Source organism: Panthera uncia, assembly GCF_023721935.1.
Source record: "Panthera uncia isolate 11264 chromosome C1 unlocalized genomic scaffold, Puncia_PCG_1.0 HiC_scaffold_4, whole genome shotgun sequence".
NCBI lineage: Eukaryota > Metazoa > Chordata > Mammalia > Carnivora > Felidae > Panthera > Panthera uncia.
The window spans coordinates 59,827,076-59,854,985 of NW_026057585.1; the positions used below are offsets into that span (position 1 = coordinate 59,827,076).

General features: G+C 37.5%; 1 protein-coding gene across 1 annotated transcript in view; it reads right to left on the reverse strand.

Annotated features, from left to right (window-relative positions):
- PRKAA2 (protein kinase AMP-activated catalytic subunit alpha 2) overlaps positions 1–27,910 on the reverse strand; it is an 80,596-nt gene that overhangs the window by 29,467 nt on the left and 23,219 nt on the right. The window contains exons 2-4 of the mRNA XM_049617093.1: positions 16,318–16,459; positions 1,664–1,757; positions 825–969 (exon numbers count right to left, since the gene is read on the reverse strand). Of these exons, the coding sequence (XP_049473050.1) occupies positions 825–969; positions 1,664–1,757; positions 16,318–16,459 (381 nt within the window). The remainder of the gene's footprint in view (positions 1–824; positions 970–1,663; positions 1,758–16,317; positions 16,460–27,910) is intronic.

Here is a 27,910-nt window from a genome sequence, read left to right on the forward strand (position 1 = left end):
TATATATATTTTTATATATATTTTATTTATATTTTATATACATATAAATAAAAATTTATATATTTATATATTTTTTATAAATATAAATATATATACAAATATATAATATATATTAATATATAATTATATATTTATATATAATTATAATATTATAATTATTATATTATATATTATTACATAACAATTATTACTATTAAATATATACAAAATTATTACAAAAATTATAAATAAGCACTGCTGAACTCTGGTACCTTTCTATCTTTCTATAATCTCTCACCTCCTAGTGTTTTTGCCAAACTCTCTACTATGGTACTCTTTCCAGGTTTGTTTACCCCAGAAAGTGTTCAGTGCCTTAAATTTACATTTCACCTTTTTGTTTACTCTTGACCAAAACTCCTATTCTTTTAGCAAGTTGTTAGATTTTACCCTTGATCAATTCAGAAAGACTTTAAGTCTCCAAAGCTGCATATAAATTTTCATTACCCCTCTTGAAGTACATTCATCAAAGGAAGTTTCCATATTTTCATTAGATTTTCAAAGGAGTTTGTGACCCCCACAAAAATAACAGTTAAGAATTCCTTTAGAAGGAAATGCAGATTAAATGGATTTACCTTGAAGCTAGCCCTAACTTCTCTGGAAGTATTTGCATTTTAAAAAACTGTTTAGATGAATACAATAAGGTAGCCTGGAGACTGCGCAACTAATCCCTTTTCATGGTCTAGGATTTGCAAAGTTGAACCTGCAAATTCGTACCTTAACACTTGCTACTGACACATTTTTAAAAGGCAACCAGTACATTTCTGAACAACCTTGGAGTTACATACCAAAATCCGCTATCTTGGCATTCATGTGAGCATCCAACAGCACATTCTCTGGTTTCAGGTCTCGATGAACTACCATATGCCTATGACAGTAATCCACAGCTGACAGAATCTGCTGAAAGAGGCGCCTTGCTTCCACCTCTTCAACCTAGCAAGTATAACAGAAGCTGCACTAAGAATATTTAGGACATCTTCGTAGCAAGAGTTTCAGTTTTATAATCAACCCAAACGTAACTGTGTAAGCTAATTAGAACTGGGTCAGAATTTTCAACAAATCAGATAAACAAACCAAAAACTTGCATTAAAGGTCAACATGTTAATCAACAAGGTTTTTCTGTGCTGCTAGGAAGATTTGATTTTCAATTAATATCACTAAATGTGCACAATGTTTTAGGCAATCAACAAACATAATGTAAAACAGAACTTCTATGAAAGTGCTCCGAAAAGAAAATAATTGAAGCTTCAACATGTTATACAACAGATTTTTCATTCTGAAAACACAAATATCATGTTGGCAACTAAGTGGAACATGTTCTCTAAAATCAGTATTTCAAAAGGTGTATTTTTTTTAAGATTTTATTTTTAAGTAATCTCTACATCCAATGTGGAGCTTGAACGTACAACCCCAAGATCAAAAGTCACATGCTGCACTCACTGAGCCAGGAAGGAGCCCCTTGAAATGTATATTTTTAAGAAAGAAAATATGTCTACTACTCTGTATCTTTAGTTGGGCTTTATTACAGAAGCAACGCTGACTTTGTAGGTATCTTTGTGGTTTACTATTTCCTACTATCCTCTTTCTTAGCTTAGGGGTTTATCGTACTAGATAATAAGTTACTCACCCGTCCATGTTTACAGATGTAGTCAAATAATTCACCACCAGACACATATTCCATTACCATAAAAAAATCTGTTGGAGTGCTGATCACCTGGTATCTTTTTTGTAAATAAAAAGAATCATAAAAAAAATGTTAGTTTAATTTAAAAAATCAAGCTAGTATATTATTGCTACAATTTTATATTCCAGTGCTTTACAATATTTTAAGATGGCAACAAATTATCAAAACAATCACAGAGCTATAAACATAGCTTTACAAAATTCTCTCCTTTCTGAGGCTTAAGGACTTTTCTTCAGATCCTCTCTTTCGTGTTTACAAATTCTTTGAAATCCGTCATTCTTGAAAAAGTAAGCATTAATTTCTCCATTTAAACAATTTTTTTTATAGTCTGGAGATCAAGTATCATATTGAAACATAAATTAAAAATACTCTTGTTAAGGTTAAATGATACAAGAGATTTAATCAGCAAAATGCAGAAAGTGGACAAATAACCATTTCTTCAACAAATAAAACGTGAGAAAAGAAAAAGGGAGGGGGGAGCTATAGGTTAAAAGTAAATCAAGGGGCACCTGAGTGGCTCAGTCAGTTAAGCATCTGACTCCTGATTTCGGCTCAAGTCATGATCTATCACGGTTCATGAGATTGAGCCCCACACTGGGCTCCGCACTTAAGAGAGCGGAGGCTGCTTGGAATTCTCTTTCTCTCTTTCTGCCCACCCTGCCCTGATCTCTCTCCCTCCGTCTCTCTCTCTCTCTCAAAATAAAATAAACTTTAAAAAAAATTTATGAACCAAAGTCTGAATTATGACTGGGTGGTTGATAATATTGTTAATCACTTTAATTTTTTAGGTGTTATAATGATCTATGCTTGTGTTTTTTAAATAAAGAGTCTATATTCCAGAGCAGATAGTGAAAAGTTTAGAGATTAAAAACATAATATTTTGGGATTTACTTCAAAATAATTTGGGGTGGGAGAAGTGGAAAGAAGCAGATAAAACAGTACACTGGCAATCATTGAAGCCAAATGATGGATACATGAGGCTTTATCACTTTACTTTTTGTATACGTCAAAAACGTTCCATAGTAAAAAATTAAATAGACATATATATGAATGTGTGTTTATATATATATTTCTTAAATTGACTTCTCGGCAAAGCTGAGAACATTAAAAAAATAAGAATCTTAGCTCTACTTGAAAAAAATTTCATAAAAGACTTCTCCCCATATACACAATTTTAACAAAGTTTTGAAAACAAGTTAAATACAATTATTAAAGTTTTAACTTTGTTTATAAAGGATTATCTATAATCTGATTGTGAGCAATATGTGATTTCTACTGAGTTACTATTTAGGGCCACTAAGTATAGCTGTGTAGTTTTTGCATGGCTTCCAGGCACCCAATGAAGACACAAGTAGGAGTTGAAAAGTGGCCCAGATGCTACCCTGTTCAATGTGTCAGAAGCAGGAGACCCCTTCGGTAAATTCGTCCACCCTGATAGAGTACTTTTTACTAATGTGCACGAAAGCAAGTATGTGCTACATGGTGGTTCTGGTTATTATTCCCCATTAAAAAGGAAAGGAAAATGGCCCGGTAGTTGGGTCATGTAACCACATACTATATATTTTAAGAAAAGATACATCATGTGTAAATTAAACATTTGAAAAAAGTAAATATTAAAGCTACAGTATAAAAATGATTATAGATCTTCAAAAAAATATTCCTAATAGCAATCTTTAGTCTTTTGGATGAAAAATGACACAGTAACCACTTTATATAAAATAAACTAACACCACTGAAGAATAAAGTTAAGATTACTTCAAATGAACTATGAAAAGAGAATTTTACCTGAGAACTCCAGAAGAAATGATTCTGTAAGAGCAATCTTACCAGGCACCAAACTCTAACTGAATAAAATGAATAGTGTGAAGCAGGAGCACCTAGTCAACTCACTGCCGGCTAATCTGGTTTATTAACAGAATTCTCTATCGCTTTTCTGCTCTGTTACATCCTTGGGGCATAACAAAAAAACAAGTGATGAAATTCTAATAAACTTAGCTGCTGATTCTTCCACGTATATCACAGGTCTTCAGTGGATACTGTTGGATTGAACTATTTCATGAAACCTCTAACTCCAAAGTAGCCACGGTGCACATTAAAGGCCAATCTAGAGCGATGAAAACCACAGCCAACATTACTAATAAGCACTTATACCGTGTGCCAGACACTGAGCTATTAAATTGTGACATTTACTATTTGTTGCAAATCTACATGTATTGCACTCGGTGAGATCAATGGCTCCTGTCTCTAGTTGCGGAGCCTACACTCACTGAGGAAGACAGACATCAGACAAGTATTCTTTTCAAAACATGAATCTGTTCTTCAGTAGCCTCCTAATTAAAATCTTCAGGGAGTTCCCAGTGCTCTTAGGTGCTGAGTGAATCAGGCCCCCCCCCCCCCCCCCCCCCCCCCCGCCCCCCGTGTCTACACTGTCTCATCTTTGATTCCCACCACTAGAGGGCACTATTTCTTCCATTCGTTCATTCGTGCTGCACTTGCTCCTGCCTCAGCATCTGTCTAAGCAGTGCCTACTAACGTGAGTCCTGTACTATGACCTGTACCCGGACCTGTAACTGGCCACCAGTCAGCCTTTATATCTCCGCTTAAGCAGAGAAGGTCACTCCGTAAGCCCAGGTCACCCTTTCTGCTCTCACAGAGCACTCCCTTCCCTTCAGGGCTTGTACCTCAGCTGGTGATCTATACAGTGATTGCGTGTGCACCTAGTGAAGTATCTGTAACAAAGCAGTCATTTAAATAAGTAAATAAATAAATTAGCACTTTTATAATAATAATTGTGACCAGCTCGGAGCCAAAACCAGAATAATTAGGGCAATATTACAACAAAAATTCAATGAATAAAATTTCAGTTAACTAGAATGAAGTCAAGACAAGAAGAAACATGATTTTTAAAAGAAAGAAATCCTAAGAAAAGTTTCTTTTTTTTTTCCTTAATTTTTTTTTTAATGTTTGTTTATTTTTGAGACAGAGACAGAGCATGAACAGGGGAGGGGTAGAGAGAGAGGGAGACACAGAATCTGAAACAGGCTCCAGGCTCTGAGCTGTCAGCACAGAGCCTGACGTGGGGCTTGAACTCATGGACCGTGAGATCATGACCTGAGCCGAAATCGGATGCTTGACTGAGCCACCCAGGTGCCCCTAAGAAAACAGTTTCATAGTGGGACTTAGGTAAAAAGGCAAATTCCAGGATTATGTTCGTAAACCTAGCCAGAGTAAGCTAAATTTTTGTGCCTTCCAAAATAATAACCACATTGAAGCATTATAAGAAATTCAATCATGAAACTCATTCATATCATCATTTTCTTAATACAACAGAAAAGTAAACTAACATGCTTTAGAAACATTTTTCAGAAAAAGTATAATTAGGCAAAAAAATTCCAGTATCCCCCAAAACCTCAAGCATTCTCCAGCTAACCAAGTTATATGCATTTTTAAGCACTATCCATTTAAATAGCATACAGAACTCAGGAAAAATCTGTCTAAAGTTAGACAAAAATCAATATTCATGAGTAAACCTCCTTGATGGTTACATCCATAGAGATTTAAAATTATTTATATAGCTGCATATATAGCATATTTTTCTTTATTTAGAAGTCAGTTATTAAAGAAATTAGTAATCATTATTCTTAGTTCATTTATTGGTCCATGAATGGCCTACTTTTAATTACTATTTTTAATATAAGCACCTACAAACCCATCACCCAAACAAAAACCTAGGACCTGAACAATACCTTCCAGCTAACTATACAATGCAGTCCTCTTCCCCCTTCTACTGCTTCTCCCCAAACAAGTTAGCCATCATCCTGAATCCCATTCCTGCTTCCCTTGCTTTCTCTTTTATACATTTGTGTGTGTGTGTGTGTGTGTCCCTTTATCTTCATATGTATGTAAAATTCATACTCTTACGTATATTTTTATTTTAATTGCTCTCAGCTTTAAAAAAAGGGTATCAGGCTATATGTAGTATTTTGGGACCTGTTTTATTGATCCATCCACAATACTGTGTTTGCTATACTTATTTGATGTAACCATTATATAATATTTCATTGTATTTATTGATCTACTCTCCTGTTAATGGAGAAGCTATTTATTCATCCAATCTACCACTGGAGAGTAAATTTTTTCCACAATTTTGCTACCATCAATTGCGCTGCTGTGAACATTCTTATATATGGCAAGATCTTCTCTTTCATATACACCTATGAATGAAATTGCTGAGTCATAGTTTATGTGAATGTCCAATTATAGGAAATAATGCCAACTGTTTTCCAAAAACATCTTAGCAATACTAAAATGTTTAGAAAATCTGTGGATTTAGATATTCTCCAACCTTGGAAAACACCATACACATTTCTTATGAAATGCTCACTCCTGTCCTGTGCCCATTTTTATTAGGTTGATCATACTTTATTTATACATGGATATACAGAAAAAATCAGTATCTTCTCTAACATTCTAAAAGATTATTAATATGTCTTGGTTATTAACTTGATAAAAGTATACATTTTTAATCAATTCCCACTGGATTTGGCTCTCATTTTTCTCTGTAAATAGACCTATATGTATTTCTAAAAACTAACAGCTGTAAAAAATGTACGTGTATATACCCATGTAACACTGTTATCAATGCATAATTTAACAAATCACAAATGTCATCAAATATCCAAATAGGTTTCCTGATTAGCTTATAATACCTTTTTGCTTTTTGTTTTAATATTTTAATTAAGGATCCAAATATAATCAATACATTGCAACTGATTAATAATGTCTCTCATGTTTCTTTTAATTTATATATGCTCCTCTACCTCTGTTTTCTTTTTTTTTTTTTTTATTTTTTTATTTTTTATTTTTTAATATATGAAATTTACTGTCAAATTGGTTTCCATACAACACCCAGTGCTCATCCCAAAAGCTACCTCTGTTTTCTTTTGCATTCTTTTGTTGAAGAAACCAGTGGCTTGTCCTGTAGAGGATTCCATGGTCTTATTTGGCTGATCCATCCTTTATGGCAACATAATGAACAATTTATAGCACCCTGTTAGATCTAGAGATTGCATCAGATTGCATTTTTTTTTAATTTTAAAAAAAAAATTTTTTTTTTTTAACATTTATTTATTTTTGAGACAGAGAGAGACAGAGCATGAACGGGGGAGGGGCAGAGAGAGAGGGAGACACAGAATCGGAAGCAGGCTCCAGGATCTGGGCCATCAGCCCAGAGCCCGACGCGGGGCTCGAACCCACGGACCACAAGATCGTGACCTGAGCCAAAGTCGGACGCTCAACCGACTGAGCCACCCAGGCGCCCCAAATTTTTTAATGTTTAACTTTGAGACACAGAGACAGAGTGTGAGCAGGGAGGGGCAGAGACACAGGGAGACACAGAATCCAAAGAAGGCTCCAGCCTCTGAGCTGTCAGCAGAGAGCCAGATACGGGGCTCAAACTCATGAACCGTAAGATCACGACCTGAACCAAAATCAGACGCTTAACCGCTTAACTGACTGAACCACCCAGGCACCCCTAGATCAGATATCATTTTGATTTTTATTTTCCTTTGAAGGACTAGATGGTGCTGTGTACCTCCAGGCAAAGGCATATAATGTATGTCTTTCTTTTTTGAGAAATTAGCAGCCATTGCTGATCAGATCCTAGATTAATTCACACGGAAATTTTAAAAGCTAGCCAATTTGCATAATCTAATAATATATTATGATCTAAAGGGAACCCTCACTCAGGGCACCTGGGTGGCTCAGTTGGTTAAGTGTCCAGCTTTAGCTCAGGTCATGATCTTGGGGTTTGTGAGTTCAAGCACTGCATCAGGCTCTGTGTTGGCTGGTTCAAATAACAGTGTCTCCCTCTCTCTCTCCTCCCCTGCTCACGTTCTCTCTCTCAAAAATAAATAAACCTTAAAAACAATTTTTTTAATAAAAAAAATTAAGGAAACCCTCACTCAAAACGTTCTTACTCAAAAACCCCATTGTCTCTGAAGTACAGGCCATCATCAGATTACATACCCAATACTTTTTCTTGTTATAGTCATCAACCTATCTCCTTGCCCACTCCCTTTCATTCTGACTTAATGTCCTTTTCCCCACTGCTACTGTTGTCATCATTTAGGGTGTACATGGGAGATCTGTCCAATCAATACATGGCCTCTAATTTCCTGGACCCCCTCATCCTCCACCACACACGGCCATGCTCTCCATGGTCATTTACTATCAAAGACTAACTCTTCCAATTACTCACTGGATTCCTTCCTCCCACCTACTAAAGGGCTTGCTTTCTGCAACGAGCTCTTCTTTCTCCTGTATCACTCTCTCCACCTTGACTGAACCATCCCCTTTGGTATACAAGCATTAATATCTTCCATCTTAAAAGTAGACCCCACATTCCCCTCTAGTTACCACTCCTATTTATCTCCTTACCTTTTAATAAAATTCCTGAATTGTATATTGTTAATAACTCCTCCTTCATCTCAAATGCTCTCCTAAGCCCCTCATAACAGGATTTATGTTATGTCCTCATTACAATTAATAGGTCCTTTTTGAAGACACCAGCAATCTCCACCTTGCCAAATCTAATGATCAATTCTCAGCACCATCTTACTCAATATTTAGCAGTGAAAGGAATAGTTAATAATCTCTCAAATATGTTCTTCACTAGACTTCAAGATACCAGATTCTCCTGGTTTTCCTCCAACCTCATAACTGTTCATTTTCATTCTCTTCTGCTGGTTCCTCCTCATCTTGGACATCTTAACATCATAGTGCCCTAGAGATGAATTCATGAACTTCTTGTTTATCTGTACTCACATCCTTGGTGATCTCATCAAGTCTTAGGGCTTTAAATATCTTAACTACTAGTTACATGGTGAGGACTTCCAAATTTCTATCTTACACAGTTCCTTAACTCCAGAATCACATCTTCAGTAGCCTACTTTTATCTCTACTTAGATGCTTAATAAGCATCTCAATATCATAAAACCAGGGGTGGCTGGGTGGCTCAGTCAATTACGGGTCCAACTCTTGGTTTAGGCTCAGGTCATGAGCTCATGGTTTGTGGGTTTGAGCCCCGCATCAGGCTCAGCACTGACAGTGCAGAGATTCTCTCTCTCCCTCTCTCTCTGACCCTTCCCCACTCGTGCTCACTCGCACTCTCAAAATAAAAAACTTAAAAAAAAAAAAAAAACGTAAAACCAAAATCAAATTCTTGATTCCACCCTCCACCTCTAACTTGTTCCTCCTACAATCTTCTCCATTTCACTTAATGGCAACTATTTCACTCTTTTATTTGCCAAAGCCAAATAACCTTGGAGTCAATCACTGACTTCTCTCCTCTCACAATCCACATCTAATCTCTCTCAGCAAATGCTATTTACCCTACCTTGAAAGCATATACAGAAGATGCTTACTTCTCAACACCCTTCAAACTATGCTCTATTCCAAGCCACCAAGAATACCGCAATGGACTCCTGACTAGCTTCCCTGCTTCAACGTAAGTCAGGTCATATCATACCTCTGATGAAAACTTTCTAATGGCTTCCCATCCCACTCAGAGTAAAAGCCAAAGTCCTTACAATGGCCTACACAGTTTGGCTCCCCTTTAGGTCTCTGTCCTCACCTCTTACTCCAATTCCCCCTGAATCACACTGCCTAGAGGACTGAATGACTCTGCTCCCTTGATCTCTGGACTGTATTTCCACCTCAGAGCCTTTGTATTTACTGTTCCCTCCATCAGTTATCTTCCTCCCCAGATAATCTGCATGGTATATTCCCTTACCTCTCCACTATCTTACAATATAGTTTACTAATATAAAGTTTACTACCTTCCCACCAACCCCCACTACACACATACACACACAAATAGAAGCCCCATATGAGCAGAGATGCTATTATCAACTTTTTGTTTGCTGACGCATTCCAAGTGGCCTAAATGGTGCCATTTGCTGAATGAATGGATGAATAAACTAACTTTCTGGCCTTGTTTTCCTCCATTTCCCTACACATACTCTGTGCACCAGACGAGCAAGACTGTTGTTCCCAGTATACCATGTTCTTTACACTTTCATTCTTTGACTCTTGTTGTCCTCCCAGAACCATCAGGACCTTATTCAAAATGTCACCTGCCACTGTGCGAGGTGCTAGGGAGATAAACATGGTATCTAACATCTCCATTTAGATGTCCAATGGGATTCTCAACTTAACACGGCCAAAACAACTATCCTTGATGCCCACCTGTACCCCAACATGATTCACCTCCATTCTCCCTATCTTGAAAAACAGCATCATTATCACCACTTAGCTGCTCACACCGAAATCCAAAATCTCAGTTGCTCAGGCACACGCGCGCGCGCACACACACACGCGCACACACACACACAATATTTCTTATTCACTTTCTTGTCCTCAGTAATTCATTCGTTTTATCTCCAAACTACATACTGAATCCATCAATTCTCCCCACCTAGACCAGTATTGTCAAATAGAACTTTCTGCATTGACAGAAATGTTTTATGCAGTCTCTGTCTGATACAATAGCCACCAACCACATGTTGCTATTAAACACCTGAAAAACAGCTTCTGTGACCAGAGAACTAAATATTTTAATTAATTTAAATTTATGCTACATGTGGCTAGTGGCTACTATACCAGACAGCACAAATCTAGACTATCACTTTGGGTAAAGTCACCATAATCACAATGTTTCAGCTGGACTATAGCAACAGCTTCCTACCTGGTCTGCTTCCACTTCTGTCCCCACACCCATTCTACACTATAGTCATATCATGTCACTAGATGGCTAGATCTTAATCTTTTATTTATTTTTTTAATGTTTCCTTATTTTTGAGAGAGAGAGCAAACAGGGGAGAGGCAGAGAGAGAGGATGACAGAGGATCCGAAGCAGGCTCTGTGACGACAGCAGAGAGCCCAATACAGGACTCGAACTCACGAACCGTGAGATCATGACTTGAGCCAAAGTCAGATGCTCAAACAACTGAGCCACCCAGGTGCCCCAATAATCTTTCAGGTCTTAGCTCCAACTTTACCTCTTCAGGGAGGTCTTCCCCACAACCTAATCTGAATTAACACTTCTGCCTCGCTAATCACACCCTGGAACAGAACCATATGGCTTCATTCTCCTCAAAGCACGTATCACTGCCTAAAGTAATCTTGTTAATTTGATTACTCCCTATCTAGAACTGCTAGATACCTCTAGAACGTAAACTCCACAAGGGCAGAAACCATGTCTTTCACCACTGTATCCCCAATGATAGAACAGTTCCTATTATATAGCAGGTGCTCAATAAAAATTTGTTAAATTGAAGAAAAAAACATAATTTCTGCTTCTAAAGAACTCGGTCTTATGGGGGGAAACTAAAAAAAAAAAAAAAAAAAAAAAAAAAAGAAGAGTGAATACAATGTAATGCCCAGGACTTTAGAAAAGCTGACTGCTATGGTACAGAGAGGATGATACCTAACTCAGTCTTAGGGAGTAAAGCAGGTTTTCTAGAGGCAATCACATGTAAAGCCTCAGATCTAAATGGCAAGTTGGAATTGGAAGCCTAGGGGAAGGGAGGTGTGGGAAAACTTTTCTAAGCAGAAGCAACAGCCAAAAGACAAGTAAAAGACCTAGTGACAATAAAAACAGAAAAAAATGGACAGACTCAGGAGATACTTAGGAAAAAGTAGCTTCAGAACTCAACAATTAATTATATGGGATGGAAAGGAATTAAAGATTATGTCCAAGTTTTAGGCTCAGAAAATTGCATGAATGGTACTTTTACTAAACAAACAAAAAAACAGAGAAGTGTGGAAAAGAAAGAAAAGTTCAACTTAGTTTCAGATGATTCTAGGACTTCAGAATGGAATCATCCAATAAAGAGTACATGTGTTCAGAATTCAGGAGAAATACCTGCCCAGAAATACAGGTCTAGAAGTCGTGAACACAAAGGTGACAAATGACAACCAACATAATAGATGGGGGCACCCAAAGGCGGTTCACTAAGATTACAGTTGCTCACACTGCTGAAATGCATCATTATTTAATGGCCATGCAGAGAAAGAGGCCCATAAAGAAAAGTCTTAAGAAGTGGCAAAAAAGAAAGAAAATCAGAAGACTATGATGTCACAGAAACCTAGGGACTGCAACATTTCAAGGTGATGAACAATGTTAAAGAGCTGTCTACAGGCTGAATAAGATTAAAAAAATTAAAAAATAGGCAAAACCAGCTCTACCAAATTAGGAAATATTCATCTTTTGATTAGTAAAATGAAGTTCCCCAAGAACTATGGTGGGGGGGGCGGGGGGAGACAAAAATCAAATCAACAAATTCTAGTTCATGGGTAAGTCTGGAGTTTCCTCTGAATCCTGTTTTCTCCTTTCAGTTTTCTCACAGTGATATTTTTTCAATTTGAGTTAATAGAGATATCATCCAATAAATACCCTCCATTCTTGGTTTTTGGTTTTCAAGCTTTCTTGCTAGAGAAACTAGAGGCCCATTCTGTAACAAGGGAACTATTCTTGGCAGCTAGTCCAAGACTACACAAAACAAACAAAACCACTGAAAGGATCAGGTCTCTCTCTCTATTTAAATCACTAACACTGTTAGAGGCTATGTCAATAAGCTTGTTCTAAACCAAGGATACATGAGTGCTTTTTCTTTTTTTATTTCAGTCCACAATTAAAGAGGCAATCAAGCTGAATGGATTAAGCCCAAGGCTAGAAAGCAGAGCTTTAAACATTAAATTTACCTCCACTAATTACTTTCCGATCAACCCTAAGAACATTCTATATCTCCTACACAAAACAAATAATTAAATAATTATAATTATAAGCAAATAATTAAATAATCCTAAACCAGAATGAGATAATTAGCCAAAGTAAATTTAAAATGACAAATAATTATAGAAATGAAGGCAAGAAAACAGTGGTACATAGGACAACAAAAATAAGCATTTAAGGGAGGCTGGGTGGCTGAGTCAACTGAGCATCCGTCCTCGGCTCAGGTCATGATTTCACGGTTCCTGAATTCGAGTCCCACATCAAGCTCGCTGCTATCAGCGTAGAGCCCACTTCTGATCCTCTGTCCCCGTCTTTCTCTGCCCCTCCCTTGCTCACACTGTCTCTCTCAAAAATAAATAAACAGTAGAAAAAATAAGAATAATAAGCTTTTAAATCCTCATGACAGTTGCAACTGCCTCCTGACAAAATCCGATCTGTGTTTGTAGGAATAGAACAGGAACTAGGACTCATACTTTAAATGGGCAAAGTTTCCTTGGGGCCTTTCAGGGTTGGCATTCTAAAAGGGATGAGGTTAAGGAACAAGGCAAATACAGAGGTATCTCCCTTCACTCTCATTCTGGCATGTGATACTTTTAGTCTGACTTCTCAGCTTTCTCCTCTCACAGAAAGTGGCCACTCAGTAAGGAAGAGCAAAGAGATTTAGCTTAGAAGTCACTCAGTAACTAGAATAAAGTCATTATTAACATGGAGTTGAAGTCAGCTATGAACTGTTTCAAAAACAGTTAATCATGAAAGTGGACTGGAATCAGCAGGTGGGTTGCCAATTCCTGCTTCAGACCAATGTTTATCAAATACTAGGCATTATACCAGTGCAAACACATCCTCATTTTAAAGTTAAGGAAACAAAGAATAGGAGAGGTGAGTCACCAAGCTAGTAGGTAGTATTTTAATTCTTAAGATAATCTTTAAAAATCAGTATAAATGCACTCTGGATCTTCTAGAATATAGGTCTTAGATGATAACCTTATAATCAATCATGTACTGCTGTGCAAATTCAGTGGCCTTATTTCTTGTTTATGTTTATGATCAAGTGAACTTCAAGTCAAGATCAAATGACACTGAAGCTTACTGTTATGAAGGAAGTTTTCATGGTAGTGGTTTGAGAGAGAACTGAGTCGTCACAGTCACCCAATAGCACACCAAGCCCCTCCAAAAAAAGCCTTCTCTAAACAGTTGCATATTCATGTTGTTAGTAAGATGAACGGAACATACCAATTTGCAACAGTTCACCAACAATAAATGTACGCATGTTCCAAATCCTAGCAATAAGTGGATTAGCCACTCATTTAAGGATTTCAAGAATGCTACTGTATTAGTTTCCTATTGCTGCCAATACTTCAAATTTGGTGGCTGACAACAACAAAAATGTATTATCTTGTAGTTTTATATAAGTCTAATACACCTCACTGGGCTAAAATCAAGGTTGTCAGCAAAGCTGTATTGCCTTCTGAAGGCTCTAGGGGGAAACTTTTCTATTTTCTAACTTTCAGAGCCTGCCTACATTCCTTGGTTCATGGCCCTCTTCCTCCATCTTCAAAGTCAGCAACAGCCAATTAAGTCCTTCTCACATTTAACACTCTGACCTTGCTTCATCCTCAAACCTCTTTCTCTTAGCCTTCTGATTCCCTCTTTCACTTTTATTTATTTTTTTTTCAATTTTTTTTTTAACGTTTATTTATTTTTGAGACAGAGAGAGACAGAGCATGAACGGGGGAGGGTCAGAGAGAGGGAGACACAGAATCTGAAACAGGCTCCGGGCTCTGAGCTGTCAGCACAGAGCCCGACGCGGGGCTCGAACTCACGGACCACGAGATAACTACCTGAGCCGAAGTCGGACGCTTAACTGACTGAGCCACCCAGGCACCCCCCTCTTTCACTTTTAAAGGCCGTTGTGATTACTATGGGCACACCCAGAAAATAAAGGAAAACCTCCCTAAAGTCAGCTGATCAGCAACCTTAAATCTATCTCTAACTTTAATTCCCGTTTGCCATGTAATGTAACATAGTCAAAGAATCTAGGAAATAGGATATCTGGGGCAGGGGGATTATTCAGCCTACCACAGCTACTATGCTAGCTTTGTCACAGGCAAATAATATATCTCTATAGGTTATTGAGATGTTTCTCATTAACACTGACACCCAAAGATGACTCACTAACAAAGTTTAGGCTAAATATAATGCCTGATTATAATGAACTAGCAAATAAAATCTCAAAGATATTAAAAATGATTTTTTACGGTATAGTCATATCAACAGGCATTCTCTGCAATATTATTTGAAGGAAAAAATATATATGGCCTTGGACCTCATTCTATTAATTCTACAATTAAACTAACAATGATTTGTTTTTTGAAAACCACCATTATTTGTCACGTTATACTATAGATACTATGAATTTCAATGACTTCATTCATTGTCTTATATTTAAATTGTGAATTTATTTTAGTTTCATAGTTGTGTTGAAGCTATAAGCATATGGAGTTTATTATACCTAATTCTTTGTTTCTATATACTTAAAAAACAATACACTAAAAATAATTAAGGCAAGACCAGGGATCCACAAATTTATTTTTCCCTTAAAAGGGATTTATATAATTTTGTTTTGAGAAAAACTGGAGTAAAGCATTAACAGCATGGCATCAGCTACCAGCTCTGCAATTTACTGGCTATTTGACCTTGGACACACTGATGATACTCTAGATATGTAATTTCCCTATTTATAAACTGAAGACAATAATACCTATCCTATAGGCTCATCAAGAGGATACAGTGAAATTATATATGTAAAATTCTCAATATAGTTCCTAGCCATTATCAGGTACTCAACAAGATTAATATTTATTTTATAAAACTCTATCCAAACTTTAAGATAAAAAATAAAGAGGGGTGCCTAGGTGGTCAGTTAAGCACCTGACTCTTGGATTCAGCTCAGGGCATGATTTCACAGTTCATGGGATCAAGCCCCATGTCAGGCTCTGCACTGGCAGTGCTTAGTCTGCTTGAGATTCTGTCTCCCTCTCTCTCTGCCCCTCCCCCACTCCCTCTGCACCTCTCTCTCTCAAAATAAACTTTAAAACAATTTTTTAAGATAAAAAATAGAGACAATTATCAGTGTTTATCATATTACATTTTCTCAGTTAATATAAAACTGCAACTTTAAATGATTTAAAAGAACACTGTTCCATACTCAGTATCTACATTTTCTACGAGTATAATCAATTTTAAATTATTTATCTTTCAATATAATTAATCAGGTTTATCAATCTCTTCATATTTACTTATCTTTTAAATTTGTAACTTATCCTATCAAAAAAATCCATTTGCCTCCCTAAGAGCTTTGGTATCAGTAATCACAGTAATAACTGCAGTTTTGCAAATAATATACTAGGGTGGATAATCTCTACCAGTTACTTTCTACCTTTTCCAAAAAGAAAATACTGTTATGTTAACGAAAATAGACTAGAAAAAAAATTATGAAATGACTCCAGGAATACCAAAGTCCTAAATGCCCTTTAAAGTGAATACTAGGGAAGAGTCAACTTCTAAGGCTGCATTCATCACCCGAAAACAGTAGCAATTTTGAAAAGTGACTCTTAATTATAAACTAAAAGTATACAAAAAAAGATTAATAGAGGTTAAATGAATTAATATTTGCTGAATACAAATAAAAAAAGAATTATACTTTTATAAAAAGTTAACTAAAGATAAACAATTATTTATAAATTCATAGGAATTATTTCAGGACAGTTTCTTTTGCATTATCAGGTACAAAAATACTTACAGTTTGATAATATGAGGATGGCGAAAGAGTTTTAGATTTTGAATTTCTCGTTTTATTTTTCCAACAACATCTAAACTGCGAATCTTCTGTCTATTTAAGATTTTAACTGCCACTTTATGGCCTGTCAATTGATGTTCTCCAACTAAAGAAAAGAAAAAGGGAAAAACTTGCTGTCATAGCAACATAATCATTTATTCATGTTTCCTTCCACTGTAACCCCAAATTTCTTTACTCATATATACCACTTTTATATCTTTTATTGCACAGATCTTCAGTTTCCTTTCCTTCTATTTCTTCTACTAGAGTATGCACTCCTTGAAGAAAGAAACTGTATCTTAGCCTTCTCTGTATCCTCAGTACCTAACATGGAGATGTCCTTTAAATATTTGTGGAAAGGATTACTGAATTCTACATTCCTACCAAAAAAAAAAAAAAAAAAAAAAAGCCAAATTTGGAACATCTTTTGGATAAAGCAGAATTATGTTTTGTTAATCTCTTTATTTCTTCATTTCTGGTTAGTGCCAATCATTGTATTATAGAAGAATAAATAATTGCTGTAATAGATGAAAAACTTACAACTGATTTCATTACTATTTCATCAGAAAATACACATGTAGCCCTTATTTTATATATTTTTTTGTCTTTTCCATAAAACCTTCCTATTTCCCCATATTTAGTGGGATCTCTTCTTCTTTCAAACTCTCACAGTATGTTTATAAAATTCATGTATCATCATTTTAGGCTATTATAAACATTTTTGGTTCTGACATATCATATGACATGAGCTATTATAGTTCACACCCACCCCCATCTTGAGTAAGGTGGTCAGTATTCATCCAAGTCTCCCAGAAGAAATAACAGTATTTTGTACAAAATACATGCTAAATAAATATACCTTCCATTAAATTAAACAATAATCCTTCCCCTTTCATATAACACATTCATAGTACCCAAATACTGCTCAGATGAAAAATCCCTTCATTGGAGAACAAATCTGCCTCCCCTCTTTTTCTTTCAATTACTATTCTAAATACTGACCATTCTCCTCCAAACACTTAGTCAACCCTTGACTCCTTCCAACAAATTCCCCTTTCTTTTCTTTGGGGAAAATGAAGTCTTTAGGAGAATTTCCTCTATCTTCAAGGCTTGATTATATCCACATCTCTCTTTGTTCCAGTCTCAGATGTTTTCACCTTCCTCCTGTTTAAGACTAGTATCATCAACTTGTGGTCTTGAACCCATCTTTTCTCCATTCTCCTTATACTCAACCTTTTTCTTTTTTTTTTAAATATTTTTTTAATGCTTATTTATTCATTTTGGAGAGAGAGAGAGATAGTGAGGGGAGGGGCAGAGAGGGAGGGAGACAGAGAATTCCAAGCAGGCTCCCCATTGTCAGCGTAGAATCCGATGTGGGGCTCAAACTCACAAACCATGAGATCATCATGACCTAAGCTGAAATCAAGAGTCAGATCCTTAACAGACTGAGTCACCCAGGCGCCACTCAACCTTTTTCTTTTCTAACAGCCCTTCTCCTTAGCCCATCAATATTCCATCCTGCCCCCAAATCTTCCACTTACCCTGTATCTTCCTTTAGTTTTTAACATCTGCCTCATCAAAATTTCTCAAAACAGTTGTCTTGAGACAATTGTCTGTTCTTCCTCCCTTTTAACCCTTCAGAAGTCACTGTTATCTGGCTTCTACCTCTATTCCTCTACTGATACAAGAGGGTACAAAAGACCTGTTAACTATCAAGCCATGTATACTTTCCAGTTCACAGGTTACTGTAGTCTCTGTTGCATTAGACAACATTGATACCTTTCCCTTTTTTGGTGTCACTTCTCTCTCCTGGTTCTCAGACCATCTCTAACTCTCAGATTGTCTCCTTTATGGCCTCACCTATTCTTTAAGGTTTAGGGTCCCCAGGTTTCTCATCTATAACCAAAGTAGATCCTTAAGTTATTTCACCCATCTCTCATAATTTTAATTACCAGCCATACGCCAAGGACTCTGCCCTCTTCTTCAAATTTCCATATCTCAACACTAGTATTCCACAAACATCTCAAATTCAGCATGTTCAGAAGTAAACTCAGCATTCTCCTCCACTTCCTCTACCAAACCTATGTCCTCTATTTCACTTGATGGCACACAGACTATATGCTAGAAATCAAAGAGTCAGGTGACAATATCTCCCAAGAATTTCTTGGAGTCAAGTCAAATCATTAAAACAAATACGTTAATGATGGTAAAAGTAACCATGACATTTATTGCTTATTATGTACTAAGCATTATTCTAAGTGCTAACTAACCTGCTCACTCAACCCTACAACTCTATGAAGTATCATTATCCTCCAGAGTATAGATGAGAAACCTGAGGCACAGAGAAGTTAAACAACTCGTCCAAAGTGATGCAGTGTGAGGTGGCACATGTCATCTCAGGTCATCATCTCCCTTCAGTTCACAGGAAGCATGTTTAACTACACATAGTGCCCCCAGTCAGAAGAATCCAAACATGAAATGGGCTGACCTAGGAAGACCTGAGTTTCCTGTCTGGAGATTATTTTTACCTTTATAACTTTCTCAGGTAGTAAATTATCATCTCAAATGCTGTGCCGGCATATAAAACAAACTGGGAGACAGCAAATCAAGTTCAACTAATCTAACCTAATATAACATTCTAAAATTTGCTTCCAGGACCCCAGAAAAATATTATCAATTTCAGGGACTTTCTTTTATTAATTTTTTAAATTCCAGTATAATTAACATAACGTTACATTAATTTCAGGTGTACAACACAGTGATTCAACAATTCTATAGATTCCTCAGTGCTCTTAATCCCCTTCACCTATTTTACTCATTCCCCCGGGGTCTCTCCTCTGGTAACCACCAGTTTGTTCTCTGTATTTAAGAGTTTTTTGTCTTTTTTTTCTGTGTTCATTTTTGTCTTGTTTTCTTTGTTTTGTTTCTTAAATTCCACATACGAGTGAAATCATACGGTATTTGTCTTTCTCTGACTGACTTCACTTAGCATTATGTGCTCTAGAGCCAACCATATTGTTGCAAAGGGCAAGATTTCATTCTTCTTTATGGTGAAGTCAATTTCAGGGAGCTTCTTCTGCTCAATTAAAATAACTTAAATGGTTTCTTAATGCCTCGGTAGGGTAGTATTTATTCACTTTTGAGAATTTCATGATACCCAAACATCTGCTTGCATGGCCTAAAAAATATGTTTCTCCCCTCACATCCCAGATAGTCTCAGTGAGAGTAACCAATGCTGCATCCCTTGCCAATACAATTGAAAAAAAGAGTTCAATTACTCCTTCCCCATTTGATAATTGAAACTACTGACTACTGAGAACATATGGGCTCTTACCAGATCAAAGAAGTAAGACCAAAGACTCTAACAGCCAAAAAGATGGGTGTTTTGTTTTTTAATACCATATGCTTAAACTGAAAAACAAGGAAACCAGAAAGTGAGTGAAATCACTCAAAAAACAATTTAATGATGAAGTATTACTTCGCCAACAAATTCAATAAAGCTGCAGTATACAAAATCAATATACAAAAATCACTTGTATTTCTATACACTAACAATGAATTATCAGAAAGAGAAGAAGAAAACAAGCCCACATACAACTGCATCAAAAGAATAAAATACCTAGGAATAAATTTGACAAGAAGGTGGAAAGATCTATACACTGAAAATTTTAAGACACTGATTAAAAGAAATTGAAGAAGACACAATAGATATACCACACTCACAGATTAGAAGAACTGATAATGTTAATAAGTCTATACTACTCAAAGCAACCTACAGATTCAATGCAATCCCTATCAAAACTCTAATGGCATTTTTCACAGAAATAGAAAAAACAATCCTAAAGTTTATATGGAACCACAAAAGACCCGCAAAAGCCAAAGCAATCTTGAGAAAGAACAAAGCTTAAAAAATCACACTTCCCAATTTCAACTATATTACAAAGCTACAGTAATCAAAACAGTCTAATATTGGCATAAAAACAAACACATAGATCAAAAGAATAGGATACAGAACCCAGAAATAAACCCTTGCATATATGGTCAATTAGTTTACAACACAGGAGTCAAGAATATACAATGGAGAAAGGATAGTGTCTTCAATAAATGGTGCTAAGAAAACTGGATAGCCACATATAAAAGAATGAAACTAGAACCCTATCTTACGCATTATGTACAAATCAACTCAAAATAGAATAAAGACTTAAATTTAATACCTGAAACCATAAAACTTCTAGAAGAAAACATAGGTGGTAAGCTCCTCGACATAAGTCTTGATAATGATTTTTTGGATTTGACAAAAAAAGCAAAGACAACAAAAACAAAAAGGAACAAGTGGGACTACATCAAACTAAAAAGGTTTTCAACAGAAAAGGAAACAAAATGAAAAGACAACCTACAGAATGGGAGAAAATATCCACAAATCATACATCTGACAAGGGATTGATATTCAAAATATATAAAGAACTCAATTCAATGGCAAAAACAATAAACACTTGATTAAAAAGTGGACAGAACTGAATAAACATTTTTCCAAAGACGACATACAAATGGCCAACAAAACCATGAAAAAGTGCTCAACATCAATAATCATCAGGGAAATGCAAATCAAAAACACAATGTGTATCACCTCACACCTGCTTGAACTGCTGTCACCACAAACACAAGAGATAAATGTTGCCAAGGATGTGGGAAAAGAGGGAACCCTGTGCACTGTTGGTGGGAATATACACTGGTGCAACTATTATAAAAAACAGTATGTAGCTTCCTTAAAAAATTCATAGAACTGCCATATGATCCAGCAATCCCATTTCTGAGTATATAGTAAAATATATATATATATATATATATATATATATATATATACATACACATACATATATGTATTTATTTATATATAGTAAAATATTTATTTATTTATTTATTTATTTATACACGTATCTGCACTTCCACATTCACTGCAGCATTATTCACAACAGCCAAGACATGGAAACCACCTAGGTATCTGTCAATAAATGAATAAAGATGATACATACACACATACATGTGTCATTCAGCCATGAGAAAGAAGGAAATCCTGTTTGTGACATAGATGGATTTTGAGGCATTATGCTAAGTAAATTAGGCCAGTTAAAGACAAATACTGCCCTGTATCACTTATCTGTAGAATCTAAAAAAAAAAAAAAAGGTCAAACTTGTAGAAAAGTGGTTGCCAAGGGCTGGGAGATAGAGCTTAGTAAAAGTGTACAAACTTTCACCTACGAGATGAATACAAAGGTGCCTGGGTGGTTCAGTCAGTTGAGTGTCCGACTCTTCATTTTTGGCTCAGGTCATGATCTCCTGGTTCATGAGTTCGAGCCCCACATCCGGCTCTGCACTGATAGTGCCAGTCTGCTTGGGATTCTCTCTCTGCCCCTCCCCCCACTGTGCCCATGCTCTCTCTCACTCACTCTCAAAATAAATAAACTTTAAAGAAAAAAGAGTCTGAGATTGGGGGGAGGAAGATGGCAGCGAAGGAGGACGATGGGCTCACCGTGTCCTGCTGATCGCTTAGATTCCACCCACATCTGCCTAATTTACCCCGATAACCACCAGAAGACTAGCAGGACGGACTCTCTGGAGCCAAGCATAGACGAGAGGCCCACAGAAGAGGGTAGGAAGAGCGGAGAGGTGGTGCATGCTACACGGACTGGCAGGAGGGAGCCGGGGCGGTGGAGGGGCAGCCAGCCCACCCGGCAAGGCAGAGTCCCCGAGTCTGGCTTGCAAAAGCGGAGGGGCCAGACAGAGCATGTTCTGACAGCCAGTGGGACTTAACATCTGGAATGTTATAAGTCAACAGCTCTACTCAGAGAGCGGGAGGGCGAGTTGTTGAGCCCCAGAAGACAGAGCTCAGCTTGGCGGGGAACAAAGGAGCTGGGAAGCGCCGTCTCCCTCGCCCATCCCCCAGCCAAAATCCCAAAGGGAGCCAGTTCCCCTCACGGAACTTGTTTGCACCCCACAAACACCCAACGCTGTGCTTCTGTGGATCCATCCCTCCGACGGGTCTGCCTCCCTCCCGGTGCCGCAGGGCCCCTCCCGAAGCGGACCACCGAAGGCAAAACCAGCTGAGCCTGCCCCTCCCGCCCCTGTGCACCTTGCGGATCCACCCTGGATAATACGCCAGATCCCATCAAAGCAGCACCACAAGCCTGGCAGTGTGCAAGTAGCCCAGGCAGAGGCCACACCACTCCACAGTGAGTCCTGCCCCTGGGAGAGCGGAAGATAAGGTACACACCAGTCTGACTGTGGTCCCAGGGCGGGCTGGGGGCAGACATTAGGTCTGAATGCGGCCCCGCCCACCAACACAAGTTACTCCAGACAGCACAGAGGAAGAGCCCTGCAGTTCCCCGCCACTCCAGGGACTATACAAAATGACAAAAAGGAGGAATTCTTCTCAAAGGAAACCCAGGAATTAGCGACAGCTAACGATCTGATCAAAAACAATTTAAACAATATAACAGAAAATGAATTTAGAATAATAGTCATAAAATTAACTGCTGGGCTTGAAAAAAACTATAGAGGACAACAGAGAATCTATTGCTACAGAGATCAAGGGACAAAGAAACAGTCAGGAGGAGCTAAAAAATGTTATAAATGAGCTCCAAAATAAAAGGGAGGTGAACACAATTCAGATTGAAGAGGCAGAGGAGAGAATAGGTGAACTAGAAGATAAAATTATGGAAAAAGAGGAGTAAAAGAGAGAGAAAAAAATCCAGGAGTACGAGGGGAGAATTAGAGAACTAAGTGATGCGATAAAACGCAATAACATATGCATAATTGGGATTCCAGAGGAGGAAGAGAGAGGGAAAGGTGCTGAAGATGTACTTGAAGAAATCATAGCTGAGAACTTCCCTGAACTGGGGAAGGAAAAAGGCATTGAAATTCAAGAGGCACAGAGAACTCCCTTCAGACATAACTTGAATCGATCTTCTGCACGACATATCGTGCCAGTGAAACTGGCAAAATACAAGGATAAAAAGAATTCTGAAAGCAGCTAGGGATAAACATGCTCTAACATATAAAGGGAGACCAATAAGACTCGTGACGGATCTCTCTACTGAAACTTGGCAGGCCAGAAAGGAACGGCAGGAAATCTTCAATGTGATGAACAGAAAAAAATATGATATGCAGCCGAGAATCCTTTATCCAGCAAGTCTGTCATTTAGAATAGGAGGAGAGATAAAGGTCTTCCCAAACATACAAAAACTGAAGGAATTCGTCACCACGAAACCAGCCCTACAAGAGATCCTAAGGGGGATCCTGTGAGACAAAGTACCAGAGACATCACTACAAGCATAAAACATACAGACATCACAATGACTCTAAACCCATATCTTTCAATAATAACACTGAATGTAAATGGACTAAAAGCCCCAACCAAAAGACACAGGGTATCAGAATGGATAAAAAAACAAGACCCAACTATTTGCTGTCTACAAGAGACTCATTTTAGACCTGAGGACACCTTCAGATTGAAAGGGAGGAAATGGAGAACTATCTATCATGCTACTGGAAGTCAAAAGAAAGCTGGAGTAGCCATACTTATATCAGGCAAACTAGACTTCAAATTAAAGGCTGTAACAAGAGATGAAGAAGGGCATTATATAATCATTACAGGGTCTATCCATCAGGAGGAGCTAACAATTATAAATGTCTATGCACCGAATACGGGAGCCCCCAAATATATAAAACAATCACAAACATAAGCAACCTTATTGATAAGAATGTGGTAATTGCAGGGGACTTTAATACTCCACTTACAACATTGGATAGACCATCTAGACACAGGATCAATAAAGAAACAAGGGCCCTGAATGATACACTGGATCAGATGGACTTGATAGATATATTTAGAACTGTGCATCCCAAAGCAACAGAATATACTTTCTTCTCAAGTGCACATGGAACATTCTCCAAGACAGATCACATACTGGGTCACAAAAGAGCCCTTCATAAGTATACAAGAATTGAGATCATACCATGCATACTTTCAGACTACAGTGCGATGAAGCTTCAAATCAACCACAAGAAAAAGTCTGGAAAACCTCCAAAAGCATGGAGGTTAAAGAACACCCTACTAAAGAATGAATGGGTCAACCAGGCAATTAGAGAAGAAATTAAAAAATATATGGAAACAAATGAAAATGAAAATACAATAATCCAAATGCTTTGGGATGCAGCGAAGGCAGTCCTGAGAGGAAAATACATTGCAATCCAGGCCTATCTCAAGAAACAAGAAAAATCCCAAATACAAAATCTAACAGCACACCTAAAGGAAATAGAAGCAGAACAGCAAAGACACCCCAAATCCAGCAGAAGAAGAGAAATAATAAAGATCAGAGCAGAAATAAACAATATAGAATCTAAAAAACTGTAGAGCAGATCAATGAAACCAAGAGTTGGTTTTTTGAAAAAATAAACAAAATTGAAAAACCTCTAGCCAGGCTTCTCAAAAAGAAAAGGGAGATGACCCAAACAGATAAAATCATGAATGAAAATGGAATTATTACAACCAGTCCCTCAGAAATACAAGCAATTATCAGGGAATACTATGAAAAATTATATGCCAACAAACTGGACAACCTGGAAGAAATGGACAAATTCCTAAACACCCACACACTTCCAAAACTCAAACAGGAAGAAATAGAAAGCTTGAACAGACCCATAACCAGCGAAGAAATTGAATCAGTTATCAAAAATCTCCCAACAAATAAGAGTCCAGGACCAGATGGCTTCCCAGGGGAATTCTACCAGACATTTAAAGCAGAGATACCTATCCTTCTCAAGCTATTCCAAAAAATAGGGAAGGAAAACTTCCAGACTCATTCTATGAAGCCAGTATTACTTTGATTCCTAAACCAGACAGAGACCCAGTAAAAAAAGAGAACTACAGGCCAATATCCCTGATGAATACAGGTGCAAAAATTCTCAATGAGATACTAGAAAATCGAATTCAAAAGCATATAAAAAGAATTATTCACCATGATCAAGTGGGATTCATTCCTGGAATGCAGGGCTGGTTCAACATTCGCAAATCAATCAATGTGATACATCACATTAATAAAAGATAAGAACCATATGATCCTGTCAATCGATGCAGAAAAAGCATTTGACAAAATTCAGCATCCTTTCTTAATAAAAACCCTTGAGAAAGTTGGGATAGAAGCAACATACTTACACATCATAAAAGCCATTTATGAAAAGCCCAAGCTAATATTATCCTCAATGGGGAAAAACTGAGAGCTTTCTCCCTGAGATCAGGAACACGAAAGGGATGTCCACTCTCACCGCTGTTGTTTAACATAGCGTTGGAGGTTCTAGCATCAGCAATCAGACAACAAAAGGAAATCAAAGGCATCAAAATTGGCAAAGACGAAGTTAAGCTTTCACTTTTTGCAGACGACATATTATACATGGAAAACCCGACAGACTCCACCATGAATTCTGCAAAGTCGCAGGATACAAAATCAATGTACAGAAATCAGTTGCATTCTTATACACTAAAAATGAAGCAACAGAAAGACAACTAAAGAAACTGATCCCATTCACAATTGCACCAAGAAGCATAAAATACCTAGGAATAAACCTGACCAAAGATGTAAAAAATCTGTATGCTGAAAACTATAGAAAGCTTATGAAGGAAACTTAAGAAGATATAAAGAAATGGAAAAACATTCCATGCTCATGGACTGGAAGAATAAATATTGTTAAAATGTAAATACTACCCAAAGCTATCTACACATTCAATGCAATCCCAATCAAAATTGCACCAGCATTCTTCTCGAAGCTATAACAAGCAATCCTAAAATTGTATGGAACCACAAAAGACCCCGAATAGCCAAAGTAATTTTGAAGAAGACCAAAGCAGGAGGCATCACAATCCCAGATTTTAGCCTCTACTACAAAGCTGTAATTATCAAGACAGCATGGTATTGGCACAAAAACAGACACACAGACCAATGCAATAGAATAGAAACCCCAGAACTAGACCCACAAAAGTATGACCAACTAATCTTTGACAAAGCAGAAAAGAATATCCAATGGAAAAAAGACAGTCTCTTTAACAAATGGTGCTGGGAGAACTGCACAGCAACATGCAGAAGGATGAAACTAGACCACTTTCTTACACCATTCACAAAAACAAACTCCAAGTGGATAAAGGACCTGAATATGAGACAGGAAACCATCAAAACCATAGAGGAGAAAGCAGGGAAAAACCTCTCTGACCTCAGCCACAGCAATTTCTTACTTGACACATCCCCAAAGACAAAGGAATTAAAAGCAAAAATGAACTATTGGGACCTCATGAAGATAAAAACCTTCTGCACAGCAAAGGAAACAATCAACAAAACTAAAAGGCAACCAAAGCAATAGGAAAAGACATCTGCAAATGACATTATCAGACAAAGGGCTAGTATCCAAAATCTATAAAGAGCTCACCAAACTCCACACCCGAGAAACAAACAATCCAGTGAAGAAATGGGCAGAAAACATGAATAGACACTTCTCTAAAGGAGACATCCAGATGGCCAACAGGCACATGAAAAGATGCTCAACGTCACTCCTCATCAGGGAAATACAAATCAAAACCACACTCAGATATCACCTCACACCAGTCAGAGTGGCTAAAATGAACAAAACAGGAGACTATAGATGCTGGAGAGGATGTGGAGAAACGGGAACCCTCTTGCACTGTTGGTGGGAATGCAAACTGGTGCAGCCGCTCTGGAAAAGAGTGTGGAGGTTTCTCAAAAAATTAAAAACAGACCTACCCTATGACCCAGCAGTAGCACTGCTAGGAATTTACCCAAGGGATACAGGAGTACTGGTGCATAGGGGCACTTGTACCCCAATGTTTATAGCAGCACTCTCAACAATAGCTAAATTATGGAAAGAGCCTAAATGTCCATCAACTGATGAATGGATAAAGAAATTGTGGTTTATATACACAATGGAATACTACGTGGCAATGAGAAAGAATGAAATACGGCCTTTTGTAGCAACATGGATGGAACTGGAGAGTGTTATGCTAAGTGAAGTAAGTCATACAGAGAAGGACAGATTCCATATGTTTTCACCCCTGTGTGGATCCTGAGAAACTTAACAGAAGACCATGGGGGAGGGGAAGAAAAAAAATGGTTAGAGAGGGAGGGAGCCAAACCATAAGAGACTCCTAAAAACTGAGAACAAACTGAGGGTTTATGGGGGGTGAGGTGGGGGGTGAGGGGGGGGATGATGGGTACTGAGGGCACCTGTTGGGATGAGCACTGGGTGTTGTATAGAAACCAATTTGACAATAAATTTCATAATAAAAAAAAGAAAAGAAAAAAGAGTCAAGTTCATCGAGGGTGCCTGGCAGGCTCAGTCAGTGGAGCATGAGACTCTTGATCTTGGGGTTATGAGTTCAAGCCCCACTTTGGGTGCGGAGATTATTAAAAATAAAATCTAAAAAAAAAGGCAAATGCATTGAGATTGCCTCTTCTTTTTCCTGAACTAAATCAGCCCCTATTGCCTAATAACT